Below are 21,156 nucleotides of genomic sequence, written 5' to 3'. Positions count from 1 at the left end.
TTAAAAGTGGGAAAAAGGGTAATTAGTAATGGAAGTCCTTCCTTAAGTTCCACTTGTGAGACTTAACTGTCTGGGAATGATTTGGGTAAGGAAAATATAAGAGAATAATAAGAATACTGAGAAGAAAATAAAATAAAAAGAAGATCTACAGCATGAGGGATTTAGGATAGCAATCAGCAAGAAATTTCTAATAGTAAAAACAATTACAAACAGAACATAATGGAACAGAGGTTAATTACACACACTGTGGACTTTTCATTATGACAGCTTATTGTATTTTATTATAAAGATTTTTATTTATTTATTCGTCGAGAGAGAGCATGTGCACACAAGCAGGGGGAGCAGCAGGCTCCCTGCAAGGAGCCTGATGCTGGACTCCATCCCAGGACCCTGGGATCATGACCTGAGCCAAAGGCATATGCTTAACTGACTGAGCCATCCAGGCATCTCCATTGTGACAGTTTAAAAGGAAATAATCATCTGTGTAGGATGGTATTATCGTTAGAATCATAAAGATGAAAGAGAGTGGAGAGAGCTCCTATTCCAAGTCCCTTCATTTTACAGATGACAAAACTGAGGCTGAGAAATTAAAGTGACAAAGATCATTCAGTTAATTATCTGTAAAGCCAGAATCAGTGTTCAGTTTCTTATAATAGACTCTATATACCACATTTACTGAGAATGATTTTGTCTGAAGGCTGTAAACTAGATGACTTCTCAAAGTCCTTTATAGCTTAAAGACATTACTCAAGAACTAAAGCTGGTTTGGGATTTTTTTTTTTCCCCAACCTGAGGTTCTTGCTCAGGGAGTCTTGAACCCTTTGACATTTATGCAAAATTATGTGTATGTATGCTTGGAAATCTATAGTTTCCAGTGCCTTCTTATGATAGAAGAATTTAACAGCAAGTATCCCAAAAGTTGAATCTGAGATTAATCTCAGAGAATGAAAGTAGGTAAAATCATGCCATTAGAGAGGTAACTAGTTAGAACCCAACCTCAGCAATGAGGTGGGAAGGAGTTAGGGGGATTCTCCAGATTCAGTGATAGGGGAATATTCTCTAGATTCTAGAGATAGGGGATAGGGGAATATCTCTCTAGAGTCTCTATTCTATAGAGACATCTGGTTATGTCAGCATATCAAAAGTTAACTGGGTATGGAGGAAAACTCTCATGGGTTGGGGATTTTTGAAAGTCCAGGTGGCCAACTAAAAGTGCCCAAGAAACTTTTTCTCCTTAATACCTACCCCCTCCCCCTCAAAAAAAGGCCTAGAAAATTCACCAGTTTAGCAACCAAAAAATGAAAGGGGCATACTCTAAAGTTAAAAAAAGAAAAACCAAAAAACTTGCAGACACACAAACACAACATTCTGAAACAAGTACCAAATTATGAGATTAGCACAAATATCTCCAAATTTGTAGAGAAATAAACCCAATGCATCTCCTTATATTTTTCATTTTCTCACTGTACATTACAGAAATAGATGAAAGAAAGGCTGGTGATATGGGGAAAGTGAACTAGGGGTCTGACTCAAAAAGGGCTATTCACTAAAATGGGGAGACTATCTGATGTCCGAGGATATTTTTTTTTTTAAAGATTTTATTTATTTGACAGAAATCACAAGTAGGCAGAGAGGCAGGCAGAGAGAGAGAGGAGGAAGCAGGCTCCCCGCTGAGCAGAGAGCCTGACGCGGGGCTCGATCCCAGGACCCTGAGATCATGACCTGAGTCAAAGGCAGAGACCTAACCCACTGAGCCACCCAGGTGCCCCCCGAGGATATTTTTTTTTAAAGGGAATAAGATATAATCCTTAGCTAGGACAAACATACTCAGCAAAGAGAGCTGGCAGGGGTTTTCTAATGCAAGTTTTATCTTTCAGAGCTTATCTCTCCTTCCTACCATTTCCTTGTGGTACAGAGAAGTAAACAGAAGTTGAAATACTCTGCTAAAAGAAATCGAGTGGAAGCCAAACTGGACTCAGAGATGAAGGAAAGGAAGTAAAAACATCATCCACACCATATTACAGCAAATAGAATGTCTGTCAGACTATTTAACCCTGAGCAAGATGAAAAGAAATGACATGGCTACCATGTACACATGTTATACCCAGAGACTGTATGTAACTTTTCTCAGGTCACAGAATTAAGATGGTAGAATTGGGATTCAAAGCCAGGTAGTCTGACTAGCCTGGAAGATCTGGATAGAAAATGTTTGATTTACTAAACTGTTTCCTAAATGAAAGAAAGCTGTTGAGCCAACTGTAGTCAGATTTCTGTTTGATTCTTAGGTATAAATAAGATAGAGAAAAGCCTCTGGTACCTGTTCTCATGGCCTTAGGAGACAAAAATCATTCAGGATCTCTCTCACCAAAGATAGGCCAGAAGCCTGGGGAAGAGGTCAGGGACAGGAATGCTGGGGAACATTATGGGTGTGGCCTGGCTAGATCTACAATAGCTTCCATACTTTCATACTGCCCTAATGAAATCCTGCTATAAAAGTTTACATCTTTTAATATTCTCTTAAACAGGAGCCTTGGCAGAAGTCCAGCACAGTGAGTCAAGGCCCTATTAGCCCAATGGTTACCCTTTCCATTACTAAGTTAAATATGTCTGAAACATGAGTATCTTGTTCTAGAATCTGGGTGACAAAAGAATGGATGTCATAGTTGGGGCCATTTCCTTCATGCACGACAACAATCAAAGCCTTATTCTTTTTTTAAGACAAAGCGTGAAGAGCACCCTATCTGTTCCTGGCATGGGTTTGATCTGTACTCCTGAAGTCCAGCAGCCATTCTGAAAAACATAAATGACACTAACTATATTGCAGCATACATGGGGCAAGCAGAGGATAGGCAGAGATGTGGAAAAGATGTGGAAGATGACCGAAAACACGTTTTGACTTCTGTATTTCCTGACTCAAACAGAGGGCTATGGCACAAAGCTTCTCTCAGTTGTTTTCATTGCCTAACGGTAGCAACAAAAAAGATGTATTTTTAATAGTAATTAGCTTCATTTCCTCTTAAAGTTGTGACTAATTTTAAGTACTATTAGATAGTCAATGACAAAAAAGTTTTCTGCAATTGTTGAACTGTCATAGAAAAGCAAATAAATAGTGTATTTGACATTGGGTCAAAGAGGTAATTTTATGGCAACGGAAGTGTATCTTTCTATCCAGTCATAACATAACCAACTAGCATATAGCAACCTAACAGCTTATTAGTTGTTGTCTACATATTTGATTTCAGGGCCTGTTGACGCATCATTATTTGTTTGCAAACTACCTAATATGTAGATGTCCCACAGAATCCCATGTAGCCATCGTATTAATTCACTCTAAAGGGTCAATTTACCTGTAAAAGGGAGATATTTACAGTATTTACTTCTTAGGCTTCATATAAGGATTAAGCGGGATCACGTACATGAAGGACTTAGAACAACTACTGGTACGTAGAATGTATATCATCAGTCAGGGCCCTTCCAGGAAATAGAATTCCCTCTACATGACTCAAAGAAAGAAGTGTTAGTGAAAGTACTACATACAGTGATGTGGGTAGGGTGAAGGGAATAAGGAAGGCTGGTCGACACCCACAGACTAACAATACTCCTCAGGCTGAGGGGATATGGGAAAGAGAGCCAGCTGCCAGCTGGAACTGTAGAAGAGGGACCACCAGGTAGGCACTACAGCCTAAGAGGGATGAGGCTGCTGACAGAGATGGTTTGTTAAAGCAGGGGAAGGGGGAAGAGGTGGGCAGAAATACTCCGACCTATTTCTTATGCCAGTGCCTCCCTCAGCCAAACCCAAACAGCAGCCAACTTGGCCAGATAGCACAGGATATGCAGTCCTTGGTGATCAGTTTGCTGGAGCATAAGGCAAAAAAGAGCAAATAATGGACTGGGGGGTGGGTAGTAGGAAGAAGGGGTAATGCTAATTAACAAGCACACTCCAGTTCATTTTCTATTTTAAACCAAAACATACTATCTGAATCCTAACAAAGTTGGTATAAATGCATCTTTTCCCCACTATAGAAATAAATTATGTGGAATTTTATTCATATAAAGGCTCATATATGCTTTCTTTTTTTTCTTCATTTATTATCCAATCATGTAACATAATTATGGAATAACTACTTTGAGAAAGCAATATGCTAAGTATTATGTATAGGATTGGTATTCTTGTCCTCATGTAGATTGTCATTTGCAAATCACTCATGTAAGTTAATACCATGTAAATAACATAGTAATATAGTAAAAATGCCCAATATAAATTTTCATTTATGTAAAAGGGAGCAGCACTTCTAAAAAAAAAAATGGAGATTTCACATTTTAAATGTTTCTAGATTTGAGCAACCTTTTTTGGATCATATACCCACTTGAAAATCTGATGAAAGCTATAGAGATTCTCTCTCCAGTAAAAATAAGTGCATATGCATATAAGGGCTTTCACTGATTGCTGTTTTAGTCTCAAGCTTGTTCACTTGAGCCTTTCTTAGGCAGGTGCTCATGTGATCTTTTTGGGCTCAGAGGTGCCCAGGAACACTGCAGAGGGTAGAGAGCCAAAAGACAAAGAGTAAAATAAAACTTTAGTGGCATTGTCTGGCATGGCCATACCTTGTATTCCTAAAGAGTAGTAAAATGATGGAGCCCTGGTGCTTATCAAGAAAAATTTGCTTCCATGTACAGAATGGGTGTTGCAAAGGGCTCTGATCCATGAGGATCCTGCACGCTCAACGTGCCTTCAAAGGGGACTCTTCTTGTCTTCTTCTATGAGTGCACTCACTTCCCCCAACTCTCCATTTCCTGGAGGCAGGATATTTTCTTAGACAAGTTCAGATCCAGCATGCCATACTCTTGTTACCTGGACAATCCTTTCTCCTTGTTTCCCTTCAATATATACACTGTCATTTCAAATCCACATTATTTTTCAACACAAAGTTCCATTATCCTTCACACTGATGGTCCTTGAAGGCTGACCCCAAGTTACTAGTACTGATTCCATTCTCTTTAGGGATGTGACCAGCTCAGTTTTTAAACATTCCTTGGAAAGGAAGAATTTGCATGCCACACTTCCTTGTCCCCCACCAAAAGTAACAAGGGCATCTGTGTGGGTTCGTAGGTTAAGAGTCTGACTCTTGATCTAAGCTCAGGTCTTTACCTCAGGGTAAGAGTTCAAGCCCCATATTTGGCTCCATGTTGGATGTGAGGCCTACTTAAAAAACAAAAATAAATAAACAAAGAAAAAACCCAAATTCAGTTATACATTCCTTTTAAGGGAGTAGAACTTAGGAAAAAATCGAACAGTTTTTTAAATCAAGATCGATGTTTCCATCCTGTTGTATTCTTATAAACATGTAACTCTGTAAATGATTTCAGGGTTTCAGGCTTTACATACTGTATTATTTACTTCGTATTTTATATATATATATATATATATATATATATATAAAATAAACACTTAATATTTTACACAATTTAGATCATGGTGCAGTTTAGGTGTGTGGTTCTGGATCAGGGTCTCTCATGAGCTTACAGCAGAGATGTCAGCTGGTGTTGCAATCATCTGAAGGCCTGACGAGGGCTAGAAGATCTGCTATTAAGGTGGCTCATTCACAAGTCTGCCAAGTCAATGCTGGCTGTTGGCAGGAGGCTCCACTTCCTTGCCATGTGGATCTCTCCGTAGGGGCTGCATGAGTGTCTTCATGACGTGGCAGCTAGATCCCCCAGGATAAAATCCAAGAGAAAATAAGACAGAATCCACAATGCCTTTTATGATCCAGCTTCCAAAGTCACACAATTTTTCTGCAATATCTTATTGGTTATGCTTATCAGCCCTATTTAGTGTGGATGGCACTACCCTAAAGTGTGAATACCGGGAGATGAGAACAGTTTGCTTAGCAGCTGGCTATCACACGTCAAATTCCACGTTTCCTTTAATTCTCCAGCTTAATTTTATTTATATCAGTGATTCCTACAGAAGATGAGTGCAAAAATATTGTTTTCATTTCATTTAAAATAGAATTATAGAATATTGCTGTTTGTGCCTGCTTTTCTGTGTTAAAATAGCAATACTTTGCCTCATCCCAGTTTTAAGTATGTAGTATCTTATCTGGTTCTAGAGTCCACAATTCTAATGAGATACAGACATTTATGAAATGGCTTATAGGAAAATCTTACACTCAATGGATCTCATTAGAATTCAAAGGACTGTAACTATGGAACTGCATTTATCTAAGTCGAATAATCTGGTATCTTAAAAATCATCTCTCTGTTGTGGTTACTAATTCTAGCATTTCACAGAATAAGTGTTTAATAAAGTATTCATTCACTGAGGATAATTACCACAGAAAATGTGTGGGGTAGAACTAAGAACAGTAGATGGGAAGAGTTAGGAGGCTTCTAGACATGATTCTGCTACTTTCTAGTTTTATGACTTTAAGCAGGTTTCTTAAATTCCCCAATTATCATTTCCCCATTTGTGAAATTAACATTAGAGTTTGACTAGAACTGGATGACCTCTAATGATGTCTTTAGTTCTAGCAGTCTCTGATGTTACACGAAGCTACATCTACACAATAATTCCCCATTCCTCTCTGTCTGCTTCTAAATCCATTTCGTAATGCTTTCAACAAGGTCTACTTTCTCTTCGTATTTTATTCTTTCAGCAACTATTTTGCATACCTTCATAATTCTATGCTATTCTTCTGCCAACTTATTGACATGTCTACTTTCTTGGCTGTCCTTCACAGTACCTTGAATACACTGTCTCAAATCTGCATGTAGATGAGAACTCTGCAATTACCAAGATGGACCCTGATTATATCTATAGGGTTCATTTCGCTACACCCAAGCCTCACCTTCAACATATTTTCCCAAGAATAGCTGCTCTTACTCCTAATTTCTTTCTTTCTTAATAACTATTGTTTTCAGTCATACAGCAGTGATCTCTGGGAAGGCTAAAGATTTCCATTTTGTGAAAACTCATATACCCCAATGTTCCTAATATAGGGGCACCCATGAAACATTCTTTGCTGTCATCTATACTTGCCTCTATGTCACTTCCCCACAATTCAGTATTTTCTTTATCCCACCTCCCAATTGTTTTTTTTCCTTTACTCTCATCTTCTATTTCCAGTAAATGCATGATATAGGGTAAGGAGGAGCAAGATGAAAATTGATTATTGAGGTGAAAATTACTTCTGTCCATGATAAAATGCATCTAAAAGCAGTTTGGAGTTCCAAAGGGAGAACCCTAATTCTGTCTAGTTCTGCATGCTGGGTGAAAGAGTCAAACCATAATTCTTCCTCTGGGCTAGGACCAAAAGAATTAAAATCAGCTCAGACTGAAATGAGAAAAAGCAGCAGTGCCAGAAGACAGAGACAGATACGCCGGCTGCAAAGTTAACAGAGAACCTTGCTCTTACCATGGCCATGCAGCAACTGTAAAAAGCTGTATCCACCTCTCTGAGTGATGCTGCTCTCTTATAAATGACGCCATGGCTATTTATTAGCTATGCAGCTATTTAATAGCTATTCTTTAGCTAATATCTGGCTCTTTAATAGCTAATACCTAACTATTACTAGCTACTTAACTATTTTTATTTATTACTGGGTGCACCCAATTAGTAAACGGTCCTCTCCTCATGAAAGCGTTCAATCCCCAATTAATCCCTGCTTTTCCTAGTTCCACCTCACAAACAGCGTCCAATCCGGAACTGGTATTCCTTCTCCCTAGACGCTCCTGACTCCCTTTGGCGGGAACCTAAACCTTACGAAAGACACTTCATCCTCCCCTTTCCCGTGGTCTCCATGCTTCCACTGGGGTGCCCTTCCTCCTGATTTACACATAAATCTGACCTTATCAGATGGCAGGCTTCCTAGTGGTCTTGGCTGCTTTGGCTTTAACGGAAACAGGTTAGTATCACGATCTTTATTGTCATGTTTTGTGATGTCTGCTAAATCTTCCTCTTAACAGTTTAGATTAACAGTTTTTAATAGCTAAAAACAGATACATGTTTTCTATAATTTTTCCATCACCACGTACCTAGGAAGGAATTCCCCCAGCCCCCGCGCATCATAAAACCCCAATATCCATTCAAAAATGGCTTTGGTCATTTTATCGGGGTCGAATTTCAGAGAATTCAGTTTAAATGACAGGTTCTGCATTTCTGGGTTACATTAAAATGTAGCAGACGGGGGTGTGTGGGCTTTGCGGGTGTACATTTTTTATGTAATTACTGTTAATTCAAGACCAACGAAGGCAGGTTGGGTCATTTAAAAAAGGCTTCTCTAGGAGGAAGCCCCAAACTGCACCGTTTTTCCGGGCACCTCCCGGAGGCATAAATTGCGGGATGACCTTTTTGAGTATGGAGGAAGGGAGCGCGTCTATCGTCTTCAGGAGCGACGAACGTCTTCATTCAAGTCTAACATCCCGAAGTCTTGTACCTGGAGCCGGGTAAAGGTTCCGCCCCGGGTCTCTGGGAAGCAGTCCCGGGGGTCTCAGAGCCGGTCAAGGTGCTCGTGGGCGTGCGCCGCCTCGGGAACACTGGGCCTCCAGTCCTCCGCTGTGCGGCGCCGCAGTTCCATCTTGCTCCCACGGGGCCGCCAGGTTTCCCACGTTACTGAGTCGCCCCTTGGCCGCCTCCCTCGAGCGGATAGTGGCGCACATCTGCCTCGTGCCCGGGGGCCCGCCCCCGGGCCGCGCTGCCCACGCCCAGAGTCTTCCGCCCGTCTGGCCCGGCGCAGTGCAGCAGAGCGCGCTCCGGCTCGGGGCCGGCCCGGTTCGCGCGCGCGCGCGCACGCGCGTAAGGACCCCCGCCCTCCGAGGAGGGGGTGGGGGCCAAGGGGGCGGCCCGGGGGGAGGGGTAGGAGGCGGAGGAGGCGGCCGCATCGCCTCCCGCGGGGCTGGAGCTCGCCCTCGCGCGTGCCCTCCGCTGCGCCCAAGCCCTGCGAGGGTGAAACGCTTTCTCCCGGCATGCAGCGGGAGGAGGGATTTAATACCAAGATGGCGGACGGCCCGGATGAGTACGATACCGAAGCGGGCTGCGTGCCTCTTCTCCATCCAGAGGTGAGGAACTGCACCGAGCGCATTCTTCGCCCTTCGGGCTCCGACCTTTCCGCCGCCCCGGACTTGCGGAGGGCTGGGGCCTAACCGTGTGGGGGTGGTGGAACGTGCCGAAGTTGGGGAGGGCGGGGAGGCAAATCCAGGCCCGAGCGCAGCTGCGAGCGGATAACGGGGTGGAGATAGCGGGGCGGGCCTGGTCGGGGCGGGCTTTGGGACGCAGTCCCTGGCTGTGCCCAGGGGACAGAGGTGGAGATGTTGTTGGTTCTGCTCCGTCGCCACGCTGCTCGTGAGTGCACCGGCGACGGGGGCCTGGTGCTGGATTGGAACCGCAACTTACGCCCCTAGTCGGGCTCCAAGCTTCTCGGGGGCGAGGAGGGAGCGCGTTTGGTTTTGATTTCTTCTCTTTTGCTTCGTTAGGGTGAATGACAGTATCTGTTCCTCCCATGTAGCTCATCACTGTGGGGGAGAACAGTTTTTGGGTAAAAGTGGTGTCCTTCCAGGTTATGCCATAGGCAGCACCTCGGGCACCTTGTGTCGGATGTCCTCATTTGAGCGTTTGTCCTTAAGCGATTAAAGAGAGAGGTCAGAACTTTTGGGAATAGACCCACGCTTACACTAGCTTGTCAAAGTACCGTTTGTTTTTGTTTTGTTTGTTTTTTTGGAGCCAGGGGAGGACAGTGCAACACGTTTCCCATCACAACATGAGTATCTTCCCATGTAAGTAAACAGTGCCCTGCTCCAGGATCAGTCACATTCTGTACTTGTTTACCTCTTAGTTTATAGCTGAGCTAGTGCTAGTTCAGTACTGGAAGTAATTTGTGATGCATTCCAGTTTCTAATGATCCACGGTTAGGTGCGGATCAGGCAGCAGCAAAGCTTCCTGAAAAACTCCTGTAGTTTTTTAGAGGTTAAGGGAAGAAGACAATCTTTGTGTTGTTGTGGGGGGGAACAAACATGGAAGTATCTACCTGGTTACTTTTTTTTTTAATATTTTATTTATTTAACAGAGAGAAATCACAACTAGGCAGAGAGGCAGGCAGAGAGAGAGGAGGAAGCAGGCTCCCTGCGGAGCAGAGAGCCCGACGTGGGGCTCGATCCCAGGACCCTGAGATCATGACCTGAGCCGAAGGCAGTGGCTTAATCCACCGAGCCACCCAGGCGCCCCTCTACCTGGTTACTTTGCAGTAGAATGATTCTACTTATTTCTGAAATTTGGGTTAAAGCGTTGTTTTTATTGTTTAGTAAAATGTAAATAAAGACGCACACTTAAACATGCTATGTATTAGTATTCAACCACTCTCTTATTCATCACTTTGATTTACCAGAAACAGATGGGATGTTTCCAAAGGAATATGCTCGAGCCACTCTCAATCGAAAAAGCTCCTCTGGATTTCTAAGAAATAGAGCTGTACAGTAAAACTAAATATTTTTGTGACCAAGGTAGTACCATATTTAGAACTGGCATTGGACACATCCTTCTTTTCGTTCACACCTAGGCCTTAAAAATATGCCAGGAAACAAAGTTTTCAGATGATAAAAAATGTTTCTAAGGAACATTTCTATTCATCTATTCCTGTGACAGTTTCAAATACTTAAATGTTGATTTTATATATTTTAACATACTGTTCGTTTAATAAACGTTTGCTTTGTGAACTAGTACGTTGTTTGGTACCTTAGGAATAATTTTAACTAACAAAATCAGAGAGATACTGCTTGTAGTAATGAAATGGCCTGTAGGCTTGAAATTTAGAGACCAGTCTTCAGGTTGCCATTTAAAAGAATATTATTAGAAAATCAGCTTATCGTTGAAAAAGGAAGTTGATAAAGGTGATACCTGCCATTCTTTTTCACTAGCAAACACAATGTCTGATTAGTTTAGATGTTTTGAATCTTAAGATTAGAATTATAAGAGCTAAGGTCTTTCTGCATTTTTTCTGTGGTTAATGTTGCATGCAGACCTGGTGCAGATATGTAAAGTTCTGCTTCCTTGCATTATGTTCTTGAGCAAGCTACTTCTCTGAGCTCTGGCTTCATCATTTATAATAATGGTATGAAATGATAATAACTGATAGGCTATTGTGAGGATTGTGATAATGTATTCTTTTTTTGTTGTTAAAATAAGCAGTGTTTTCAGTCTCCCTTGGAAAGAAACCCATTCTCTGGCTTGGTGAGCAAATAAAATAATAATAGTTTTAACTCTTTTTAGGAGAGAGCATAGACTTTTGGTCAGACAGACTTAGGTTCCAATTCTATAACTTGTTGTAATTAGCTAAGGGGCCTGAGACAAGTACTTAATCTTTTAAAGCCCAAATTTGTTCATCAGAAATGGAGATGTGGCCTGGTTCAGTTAGCTGTAAGGGATTAGGTGAGACTATGTTAAGGATTAAGAACTGGCACATTGTAGGTGCTTAGTTAATGTTATTTCTTTTTCTTTTCCCAGAAGAAGGAGGGAGATATCCACATGTATTTTGGTTTTGGTAAATGATTTAGAGACTTGTGTGGGTTTTATTTTATGGAATAGAATCTTGTAGGAGCAAGTTTTATTTTATTTATCTTCATACTTAACACTGTGTCACAAAAATAGTTTCTCACTTAATATTTGCTGAACAGATGAATTATTTGTAAGAAATTAGCCATTCCTTAAATCTTTTGTTAGTATGCAAACTGGTCACTGTTAAACCTTTTCTCAGGGGATTATGTAATTAGATGAACAGTGAAACCTTCTTTTTAGAGGTATTTACTGTGAGAGAGCCTTACTTTTTAATTAATTAAATGACCCATCCATTAAGTCAGTGTTTTAAACATTTCTTTATTTCGTTTAGGTTAGGTACTTTGCTGGACTCTTGAGACTTTGGGATTTTTGTATTAAATACCAACAAGAGGTAGTAAAGGATAGTGGTTAAGAGCCATTTGTGACAAGCAGAATCTAGGTTCTGCCACTTGTTATCATGGTCAATTTACATTTGTAAAATTAGGTTAATACCTCTTAGAGTGTTTACTGGGAGTATTAAGTAAAAAAAAATAAAGTTTATAAATGTTTATATAATGTTTATAAAGCACTCATCCCAGACTAAGGCACATAGGCTGCCAAGCAAATCTGACTTTCTGAAAGCCCTAGCGTGTAGTGAATACTGGTGCTATTGTTTTCTGATGAAGTAGGTGATTATTCATTTTATCATAATGGAACAATTAGAGGCTCTTTGGAAAAAGATGAACTGATTATCATGGGATTAGGGTGTTAATCCTAGCTCTGTGACTTTAGACTTTTGGACATTTAAGTAGTTTTAGTTTCTTTGCTGTTGAGATAGGGTAGGGACACCTGAGTGGCTCAGTCGGTTAATGTCTGACTCTTATCTCTGCTCAGGTCCTGATCTCAGATAAAAAGATAAAGAGGCTAGACTAGATCTTGCTTATGCTTAAGATTTCTTTAAACTCTAGTGTTGTGATTGTTGTGATTTTTCAGAATCAGTAGGTTTGAGTATCTATCTGCTACATGCATAGCATTGTGCTTTTATATGGGTGAAAATAAAATAGCTAAGATAGCTTCTGCTCTCCAGAAGTTAATGATGTAGTTGGGAATACATACACATGTGAAATACTTAATAGAAGCCAAATAAGTGCTGAATTGGTTAGTGTAGCCTATAAGCAGTATCAGATTTCTGTCACCTCAGATGGTTAGAAGAATGACTTCAGCAACAAGATAGAGACCATATGTTGGTGTACAATCCAGCTAACTTGCTATCACCAATCTTCCGTTTCATCTACTAGTATAATCTCAGTAAGCCTTCCTAGCTCTTTCATAGAATGAGACCGCAGTACCTCCTTTTGCCAGAGTATTATTATGGAGGCCCTCTGTTTCAGCAAGATCTGACACAGAGCTTTGAACTGGATTGCCTAGATTATCTAGGGCTTTCATCTCTTGTTTGTTTCCTTTTTTTTTCCCCTCAATTTCAAAATTTCAGTTACTGCCTTTTCTCTAGTTTCTCTCTTTTTTAAAATGGCACTTTTTTTTTGCTTCACATTAATTTTGTTCATATTCGAGTCTCATTTTTTTCTTTGTTTAAAACGGTAAGTATTACTACTTTTCTTAGCATCAGATTTTATAAAATCTCTTTTTTCAAGTTTTTCTTTAGTGAAAATGATTTTGCCTTTTCCCATTACTATTTTTTGTCCTATTATGTAGTTAGGGATATACATGTGTACACATAAATAAATCATTTACTTTTGCTTTCAGAAAGTAGATAGAAAATTCCTTTGAAAATTTTTTTCTTCTTCTTATAAGATTACTGGCATACTCTTTCCCTTTAAAGCATATCTTTCTGAAAGTCTTTAGAATCTGATGCCTTTTTTTTATTCAGGAAGAATGCTATAGATCACGTAGTTGTAATTTAGGTTTAAAAATACTGTACCTTAAGCATAGTAACCACTGAATCAATAGATATAAAATGAAAGTGCAACTAATTGGTGACCTCATAGATTGTAGCAAAGCCAAAGTTGAACACTATTGACCTGCAAACCAAAAAATTATATTTGGCTGTGAGAAATGCCATTTTACAGTTTTGACTTCTTTGTTTTATTTTGCCTATTGTTTTGATTTAGTTTGAGAGAATCACCCAAAAGTATTTAAGAATGGACTGTGGAGTAGATAGATGTAAGAAGATAATAGATTAAAAGTGTGACTGGTTGAGTTTAAATCCTAGTGTTGCCACTTACTAGCTGTGTGACCCTGGGCATGTTACTGAACTGTGTCCTAATTTTCCAGACTAAAATGAGAGTATAATAGCACCTACATCATGAAGTTGTTGTCAAGATTAAGTGAGATAATATATATAAAGTTGAGTCTGGCACTTAATAACACAATACATGTTAGTATTAATGTTGTGGCAAGAAGTAAGTAATTCGCAAGCAGTAGTAGTATACACATACTGGATATGGACAACTAAATAGCTAAGATAATTAAAATTGATTGAGGAATGAGGAGAGGTTGGGCAGATGACTTTATTATAAGCTTTTAAAAATACTATTTAATTTTCTTAAAAATGTGTGCTTTGATATGAGGAGAGTTTATGGAACATCTAAGTATGATCTTGGTGCGTTGGTAGGCCACAAAGTAATGGGGAATATAAAATAAGGCATTGCAAAATAACAAAAGATTAACTGTAGGCCTTCAGATCCCTCACAACACACAAAAGTGAGCTTGTTAAAATTTTATTAAAAATTAAAAACTCATGGCAAACCTCTTTTCCTTTAGAGAGTATCCTAAGGTTATGTTAGGGTAGTTAGGATTAGTTAGTTAAGGCAGCTTGATGCAGTGTGCTTTTTAACAGCTCTTAGAAACACATAATCCACAAAGCATTTCAGTATCAGGATTATGTGAAATGCTCTTTCATAGGATCATCTAACTCTAGTATTATTATTTTTTTAAAGGATTTTTATTATATTTATTTCACAGACAGAGATCACAGGTATGCAGAGAGGCAGGCAGAGAGAGAGGGGGAAGCAGGCTCCCCCAAAGGCAGAGAGAGAGGAGGAAGCAGGCTCCCCACTGAGCAGAGAGCCTGATGTGGGGCTCGATCCCAGGATTCTGGGATCATGACCCAAGCCGAAGGCAGAGGCTTTAACCCACTGAGCCATCCAGGTGCCCCTAAACTCTAGTATTATTTTATAATTAGATTCCAGTACAGGTAGGTAATTTAAAAATAAAATATCAAATACTCTAAACTTTGGAGCTTGAAAAATTGATTCAAGGTGATACTGTATTTATAAAATATGCAAATAAGGTTCTCATCCAGTATAATAATTTTCCAGTGGTAGGATAGTATATTCTATTAAAATTGGAGCACTGGGTTGATGCATAAACAATAAATTCTGAAACACTGAAAAGAAATTAAAAAAATAAAATACAATAAAATAGAAAAAAAATACCCTTAAAATAGAACTACACAGGCAGCTAATTTGAAACTGTAATGAAACTTTAGCTTTCTGTAAAGGAGATGTTGCAAAGAACTTAATTTCCTGAGTTATAAAGGGATATTTTTTGCTTTTTTTTAATCATTGTTGAAAATTTGTCATATGATTATTGTATTTTCTAGGGTTAATAAACACTAAATATAGAATCTTTGATAAGTCACAATATTATAATGTCTTAAGCTTGTCTTTCTGATTATCAGTGATGATTATTGAGGAGATGGAGATGAGGATGCTAAATGTACCTGAAGCGTAGGGTTTTCCAAAACCCTCCAGGGGGCGGTTTTGGGCATATATATTAAATTGCTTATATTTTAAAAAATCAGTTCTTTAATACTAGGAAAAATCAAGTGAAAAATAGTAACTACTGATTGAGATGTTACTGTATTATACCCTTGTCAAATTTTTTTTAAAGATTATATTTGATTGAAAGTGCGTTCATGAAGGGGGCAGGAGGAGAGGCAAAGAGGAAGAGGGAAAAGCAGACTCCCCGCTGAGCAGGGAGCCCAGTGCGGGAGGCTCCTTCCCAGGACCCTGAGATCATGACCTGAGCTGAAGGCAGATGCTTAACTGACTAAGCCACCCAGGTACCCCTCCCCTTGTCAGTTTTTTAAAAAACAAATTTCTGTATTACCAATATTTGTTAACTTAGGATTTAATGAGGGATGAGCAGAACTACCCCTGTTTTCATGGGGGAAAAAAAAAAACAAAACTCTTCCATGCGCTGAAGAGAGAGGTTGCTTTAGTGTTAGAATCCTTGAGTTGCAGACTCTTTTGAAATGTACTTGGGCAAAAAAGGGAAGTTACTGATTTACATAACCCTAACTTAGGATAGCAGGGATGTATTTGGATTCAAGGATACCTGGAACTTGAGCCAAGAATGTCACCAAGACTCTGTTTTCTATCTGTTCTCATCTCTGGATTTTAGCTCTATTTTCTCCTAATGTAGAGCAGCTTCTTTCTTCTCTATAGTGGAAACATGGATGCTGACTTCTTTTTTTTTTTTTTTTTTTTTTTTGGCCATATCTCAAATTTTAACTAACCATTAGAGAAGGACTTCATGTCTTCCCTTATTCCACAGTGGAAAGTGGCAGTAAGTTTTCCTGATTCTTATGACCATGAAATAGGGCCTGTAATTTGCTCAGATCTCTTGGTTGGATTTGGGGGGAGAATAGTTTCCTTAAAGAAGGAATGCTAGCAGGCAAAATCATTTCTATCCTCTATCTTCTTAATTGAAAGAACAGTTTATTTGCTTTGTTTCCAGTCATCTAGTTTTTTACATGATGTTCTAGTTGAGTTACTGAATAGCATTCTGTATGAACAATGTAGACCAGCAGAAACTTTTTGTAAAGGCCGGGTAGTAAATATTTTCAAGTTTGTGAGCCATAAAATCTCTGTAGCAATTACTTAGCCTTGTGGTAGTTGTATGAGAGCAGCCAAAGACAATATGGAAATGATTGGGTGTGCCATGTTTCTATAAAACTTGATATATAAAATCTTGATATATAAATAATATATATATATATATATATATAAGATATATATATAAAACTTGATATATAAAATCAGGGATTTGACCTGTGGGATGTATTTGTCAGCCCCTTATTGGGACAATATGTAGAAACTCCAAGAAATTTATATTCAAATGTATGTTTCAGTACATTGAATCCCGCTAGTCATTGATATTCAGTAACTTTATCAGACGTGGATTTGTGTGGGAGGTGGATTGTGTTTGTATGTATTAGAATCTTATGGAGAACTTCGTTACAATACACCTATTTCCATGCAAACCTCTTAAAGGTTCTAATTTATATGTGGATTTTTCGTATGTATATTTTGAAAAAGTTCCAGAGGTGATTCTTATAAATTCTCTCATATTTTGTTCTCCATTCATTGATACAAATTTGATATGTGGGAAAAGTTCTATTACAGGAGGAGGAAAGAAGCTGATTTGACATTTAATGTAGGAGGCATTGTACTGTGTGCTTTTCATGTTATCTCTTTGGTTTGTTAATAATAATGGTAATTGCTAACATTTGTCAAATTATAACTCTAAGCTAGCCACTATCCTGAACAGTTTTGCATATATATTCATTCATTTACTTCTCACTTTTTTAATACCTATTTTACAAATGAGGAAATGGAGGCATAGAGAGAGTAAGTTCCTTGTTGGTAAGTGCCAGAACTGAATTTGAATCCATGTTTAAACTGCTTAAATTCAGTTGCTCCTTTTTTATAGAGCAGCACAATGTGAAAGTGATAATATAGTCATATGAGTTGAATGAATATTATTTTCCAGGCACTGGTTAGCTATGATTGCAAATACCCTCATTTACTTTTTTAAAAATTCTTGAAGTTTTTTTAGTAGGCTCTATTTTTTAGACCAGTTTTGAGTTCACAGCAAAACTAAGCAGAAAGTATAAAGATTTCCTATATACTTGCTGCCCCAACACGTGCACCACCCTCCCCTGCATTGTTATGAGCCTATATTGACACATCTTTATCACCCAGAGTTCATAAATTATGTTAGGGTTCACTTTTGGTATATATTCTTTGAGTTTTGACAAATGTATAATGACATATATCCATTGCTACAGTAGTATATAGAATAGTTTCACTGACCTAAAAATCCTCTGTGCTCAATCTGTATTCATCCTTCCTTCCCTTTTAACTCCGGCAACTACTGATCTTTTTACCGATTCCATATTCTTGCCTTTACCTTAATGTCATGTAATTGGAAACATATACTATATAGCCTTTTCAGATTGGCTTCTTAGTAGTATGCATTAAATTTTCCTCCATGTTTTTTTTGATGACTCAACAGCTCATCTTTTTAATGCTGAATAATGTTTCATTGTGTGGGTGTACCATAGTTTAGTTATTCATTTATCCACTGAAAGACATTTTGGTTAGTTCAGTGTTCTGCTCATTTTCTTTTTACAGTTCTGCAAAGCAGGTATTAGTGAACTGTTCATAGGTTAGGAAGCAGAATCAAAGGGGTGAAGCAATTTATTCAGGTTCACATCATTAGTAGTTGGCAGTTTGTATGAGAACTTAAACTAACTCTCTGACTCTAAACCCATAATCCTCATATATATCCTGCTGTATAATTTAATAGGTCAAAACAAATTATTTTTGACTAAATTAAAAAACTCTGTCAGAATTACTGTTAGCTTTTGTTAAAAGTGTTGGTGAGGCTCAATTTTGGTGTTGCTCTTAAGTCTACTTCTCTGAGTAATATTTGATTTGAAATCCTAAAACTGGATTTTCTTAACACTCTTCTTCAGAATTTTTGCTTATTCCATTTGTTGTTTTTTTCTTCCTCTGCTTACTCTGAATGCATAAGGTAAAATATGTCTTCATTAATAAAATTCCTTGAAAAGAAATGAAATAACCCTAGGTGTGATCAAGGGGAAGGGATCTGAGGGGTTGGAGATAAGTATTCTTAGTATTAAATCTGTGAAATAGCTGATGAGAGGACAAGTGTTGCTGGCTTGAGTCTAGGCACCTTGGAGGTGCCTTTAATGAGTCCCACTGTTGCTTGTGTTATCATCCTTTGCTGTATATAAGTATTCACTACTCTCCATTTGTGATTCTGCAACTATGATAATGAATAACCTGTAAACAATAGAATTTTGCGTTCTGATTGAACACCCATTATGAATATCCAAGATCTTTCAGCTATTTATATAAGAAGTTAATTGAGTTGATTTCATAAGTTTCCATTATTTAAATTTGTTTTTTCCTTATTTGTCTTTTTTTTCCCCCCTGTAGATAATTGAATATAACCAAATCCAAGAAAAGGGTGCTTGGGGGAAAAAACTTAGACAAACTAGAATCTGGAACCATATAACATAGCAGAACAAATAAAAACTTTCTGAACTCTTATCCTAACATCTGATTTGTTCTATATTGTTGAATAGTATATATTAATTTTTAAGGTACCAGAAATGTAAATTCCAGTATGGATTTTTTGGCTTTCAAAAAAGGTGACAAGGGCGTACAGCTCAATGGTAGAGCATTTGACTGCAAAAAAGGTGATGTGTCAAATATTTAAGGAGTACAGAAGGTGTATAGTAGAAGATAAAAGTATATAACCAATGCATTTTTTCTGAATACAGTTTGGATGTAGTGCCATTGTAGCGTATAATTATCTTCCTCATTCTTTGCCGTGTCTAGACCTGTCTTGTTTAATGTGGTAGCCACCACCAATAACATGTGGCAATTTCAATTTAAATTAGTTAAAATGAATATCATAGGAAATTCAGCTTTTCAGTCACACTAGTCAAGTTTCAAGTGTTTATTAGCTATGTGTGCCTGGTGACTGCTGTTTTGAGACAGCATAGAAATGTGGACTATATCTGATTGTGGAAAGTTCTTTCAGACAACACTGATCTGGACGATTTCTTAAAAAATGTGTATGCCTTTTAAAAATATTTTCTACTGCATAACTTTTTGTTAAGACTTATTTGTGATAAGTTGTACAAATTTAACATTTTGAAGTTTATAATTTTTCTTTAAGTTAAACTTTTTATTTTGAGATAGTTTAGATTCACATGCAGTTGTAAGAAAAAGTACAAAGAGATCTTGTGTACCCTTTACCCAGGTTCTGCCAGTGGTAACACTTTGCAAAATTATAGTGTAATATCACAACCAGGAAGTTGATATTGAATCAGTAAAGATATGGGCCATTTCATTACCACAAACATCCTTTGTATTGCCCTTCTATACCATGCTAATCTGTTACCCATTTCTATAATTTTGTAATTTTAAGAATGTTATTTAAATGGAATCATATGTAACCTTATGGGACTGACTTTTTTCAATCAGCATAATTCTCTGGAGATTCATCTGGTTGTAGCAGCCAGTCATTAGTTTTTCCTTTTTATTACTGGGTAATATATGGGTTTACTACAGTCTGTTTAACCATTTATCTGTTGAAGGATATCTGGATTGTTTCCAGGTTTTGGTTATTACAAACAAAGGTACTTTAACCATTTGTGTACATATTTTTCTGTAAAGTAAAGACAGGTTTTCATGGGGCACCTGGGTGGTGCATTCAGTTAAGTGTCTGACTCTGGATTTCAGCTCAGATCGTGATCTCAGGGTCTTGAGATTGAGTCCCAAGTTGGCTTCTATTCTGGGCATGCAGCCTGCTTAAGATTCTCTCTCTCTACCCTTCTTCCCTGTGCACATGCTTTCTCTCTCTCTAAAATAATAAATAAATCTTAAGAAAAAAAAAAGTTTCATTTCTCTGAGATAAATGCCCAGGAGTACAATTACTGGGTTATATGGTAGTTGTATGTCAGTGTTTTCAAGAAACTGTCAAGCTGTTTTCTGGAGTGGCTGTACATTTTACATTTCAGTCAGCAGTGTATGAATAATCTGATCTCTGCATTTTCACCAGCATTTGGTACTGATACTTTATGATTTTAGTCCATTTGAATAGTAGATGATAAAGAGTCATTGTGGTATTAGTTTGAATTTCCTTAATGGCTAATGATTCTATGTTTTCATGTATTTATTTGCCATCTTTATATCCTCTTGGGTGAAATGTCTCTTTGTATTAGTTTGCTAGAGCATAGAAATACCACACATAAGGTGGCTTAAATAATGGAAATTTATTTTTTCATTGTTCTGAAGGGTGGAGGTCCAAGATCAAAGTATTAGCAGGTTTGGTTTCTTTTGAGGTCCCACTCTTTGGCTTATAGATGGTTGCCCTCTTGCTGTGTCCACACATGTTCTTTTTTCCTGTGCTTACAGTCCCCTTGGTGTCTGTGTCCAGATATCCTTTTCCTTTAATTACACCAATCAGATTGGTTTGGGGCCCACCCTGGTGACGTCATTTAAACTTAATTCCCAGCTGTCCCTTTAAAGGGCTTAGCTCCAAGTACCGTAGCAATCTGAGGTACTGGCATCTTGACTTCAACAAATGGAATGGGCGGGGGGGGGGACACAGTTCAGCCCATAACAATGCCTTTGCCACTTTTTTTTTCAATTGAGTCTTTATTTTACTGTTGAGTTTTGTTTTTTTTTTTAAGATTTTATTTATTCATTTGACAGAGAGCACAAGCACAGGGAGAAGCAGGCTCCCCACTGAGCAGGGAGCCCAATGTGGGGCTCAGTCCCAGGAC

General features: G+C 38.4%; 1 protein-coding gene and 1 pseudogene across 1 annotated transcript in view; both read left to right on the top strand.

Annotated features, from left to right (window-relative positions):
• The window catches only part of LOC123946326, a 112,193-nt pseudogene extending 109,575 nt beyond the window's left edge, over positions 1 to 2,618 (top strand).
• A 5,670-nt stretch (positions 2,619 to 8,288) lies between these two features.
• ZDHHC17 (zinc finger DHHC-type palmitoyltransferase 17) overlaps positions 8,289 to 21,156 on the top strand; it is an 87,314-nt gene continuing 74,446 nt past the window's right edge. The window contains exon 1 of the mRNA XM_046011456.1: positions 8,289 to 9,058. Coding sequence (XP_045867412.1) covers positions 8,966 to 9,058 — 93 coding nt within the window. The 5' untranslated portion in view covers positions 8,289 to 8,965. The remainder of the gene's footprint in view (positions 9,059 to 21,156) is intronic.

The sequence above is a fragment of the Meles meles genome, chromosome 7, assembly GCF_922984935.1.
Source record: "Meles meles chromosome 7, mMelMel3.1 paternal haplotype, whole genome shotgun sequence".
NCBI lineage: Eukaryota > Metazoa > Chordata > Mammalia > Carnivora > Mustelidae > Meles > Meles meles.
Note: the sequence above shows the minus strand (reverse complement) of the source record. Positions and strands in the feature narration are given on the sequence as shown.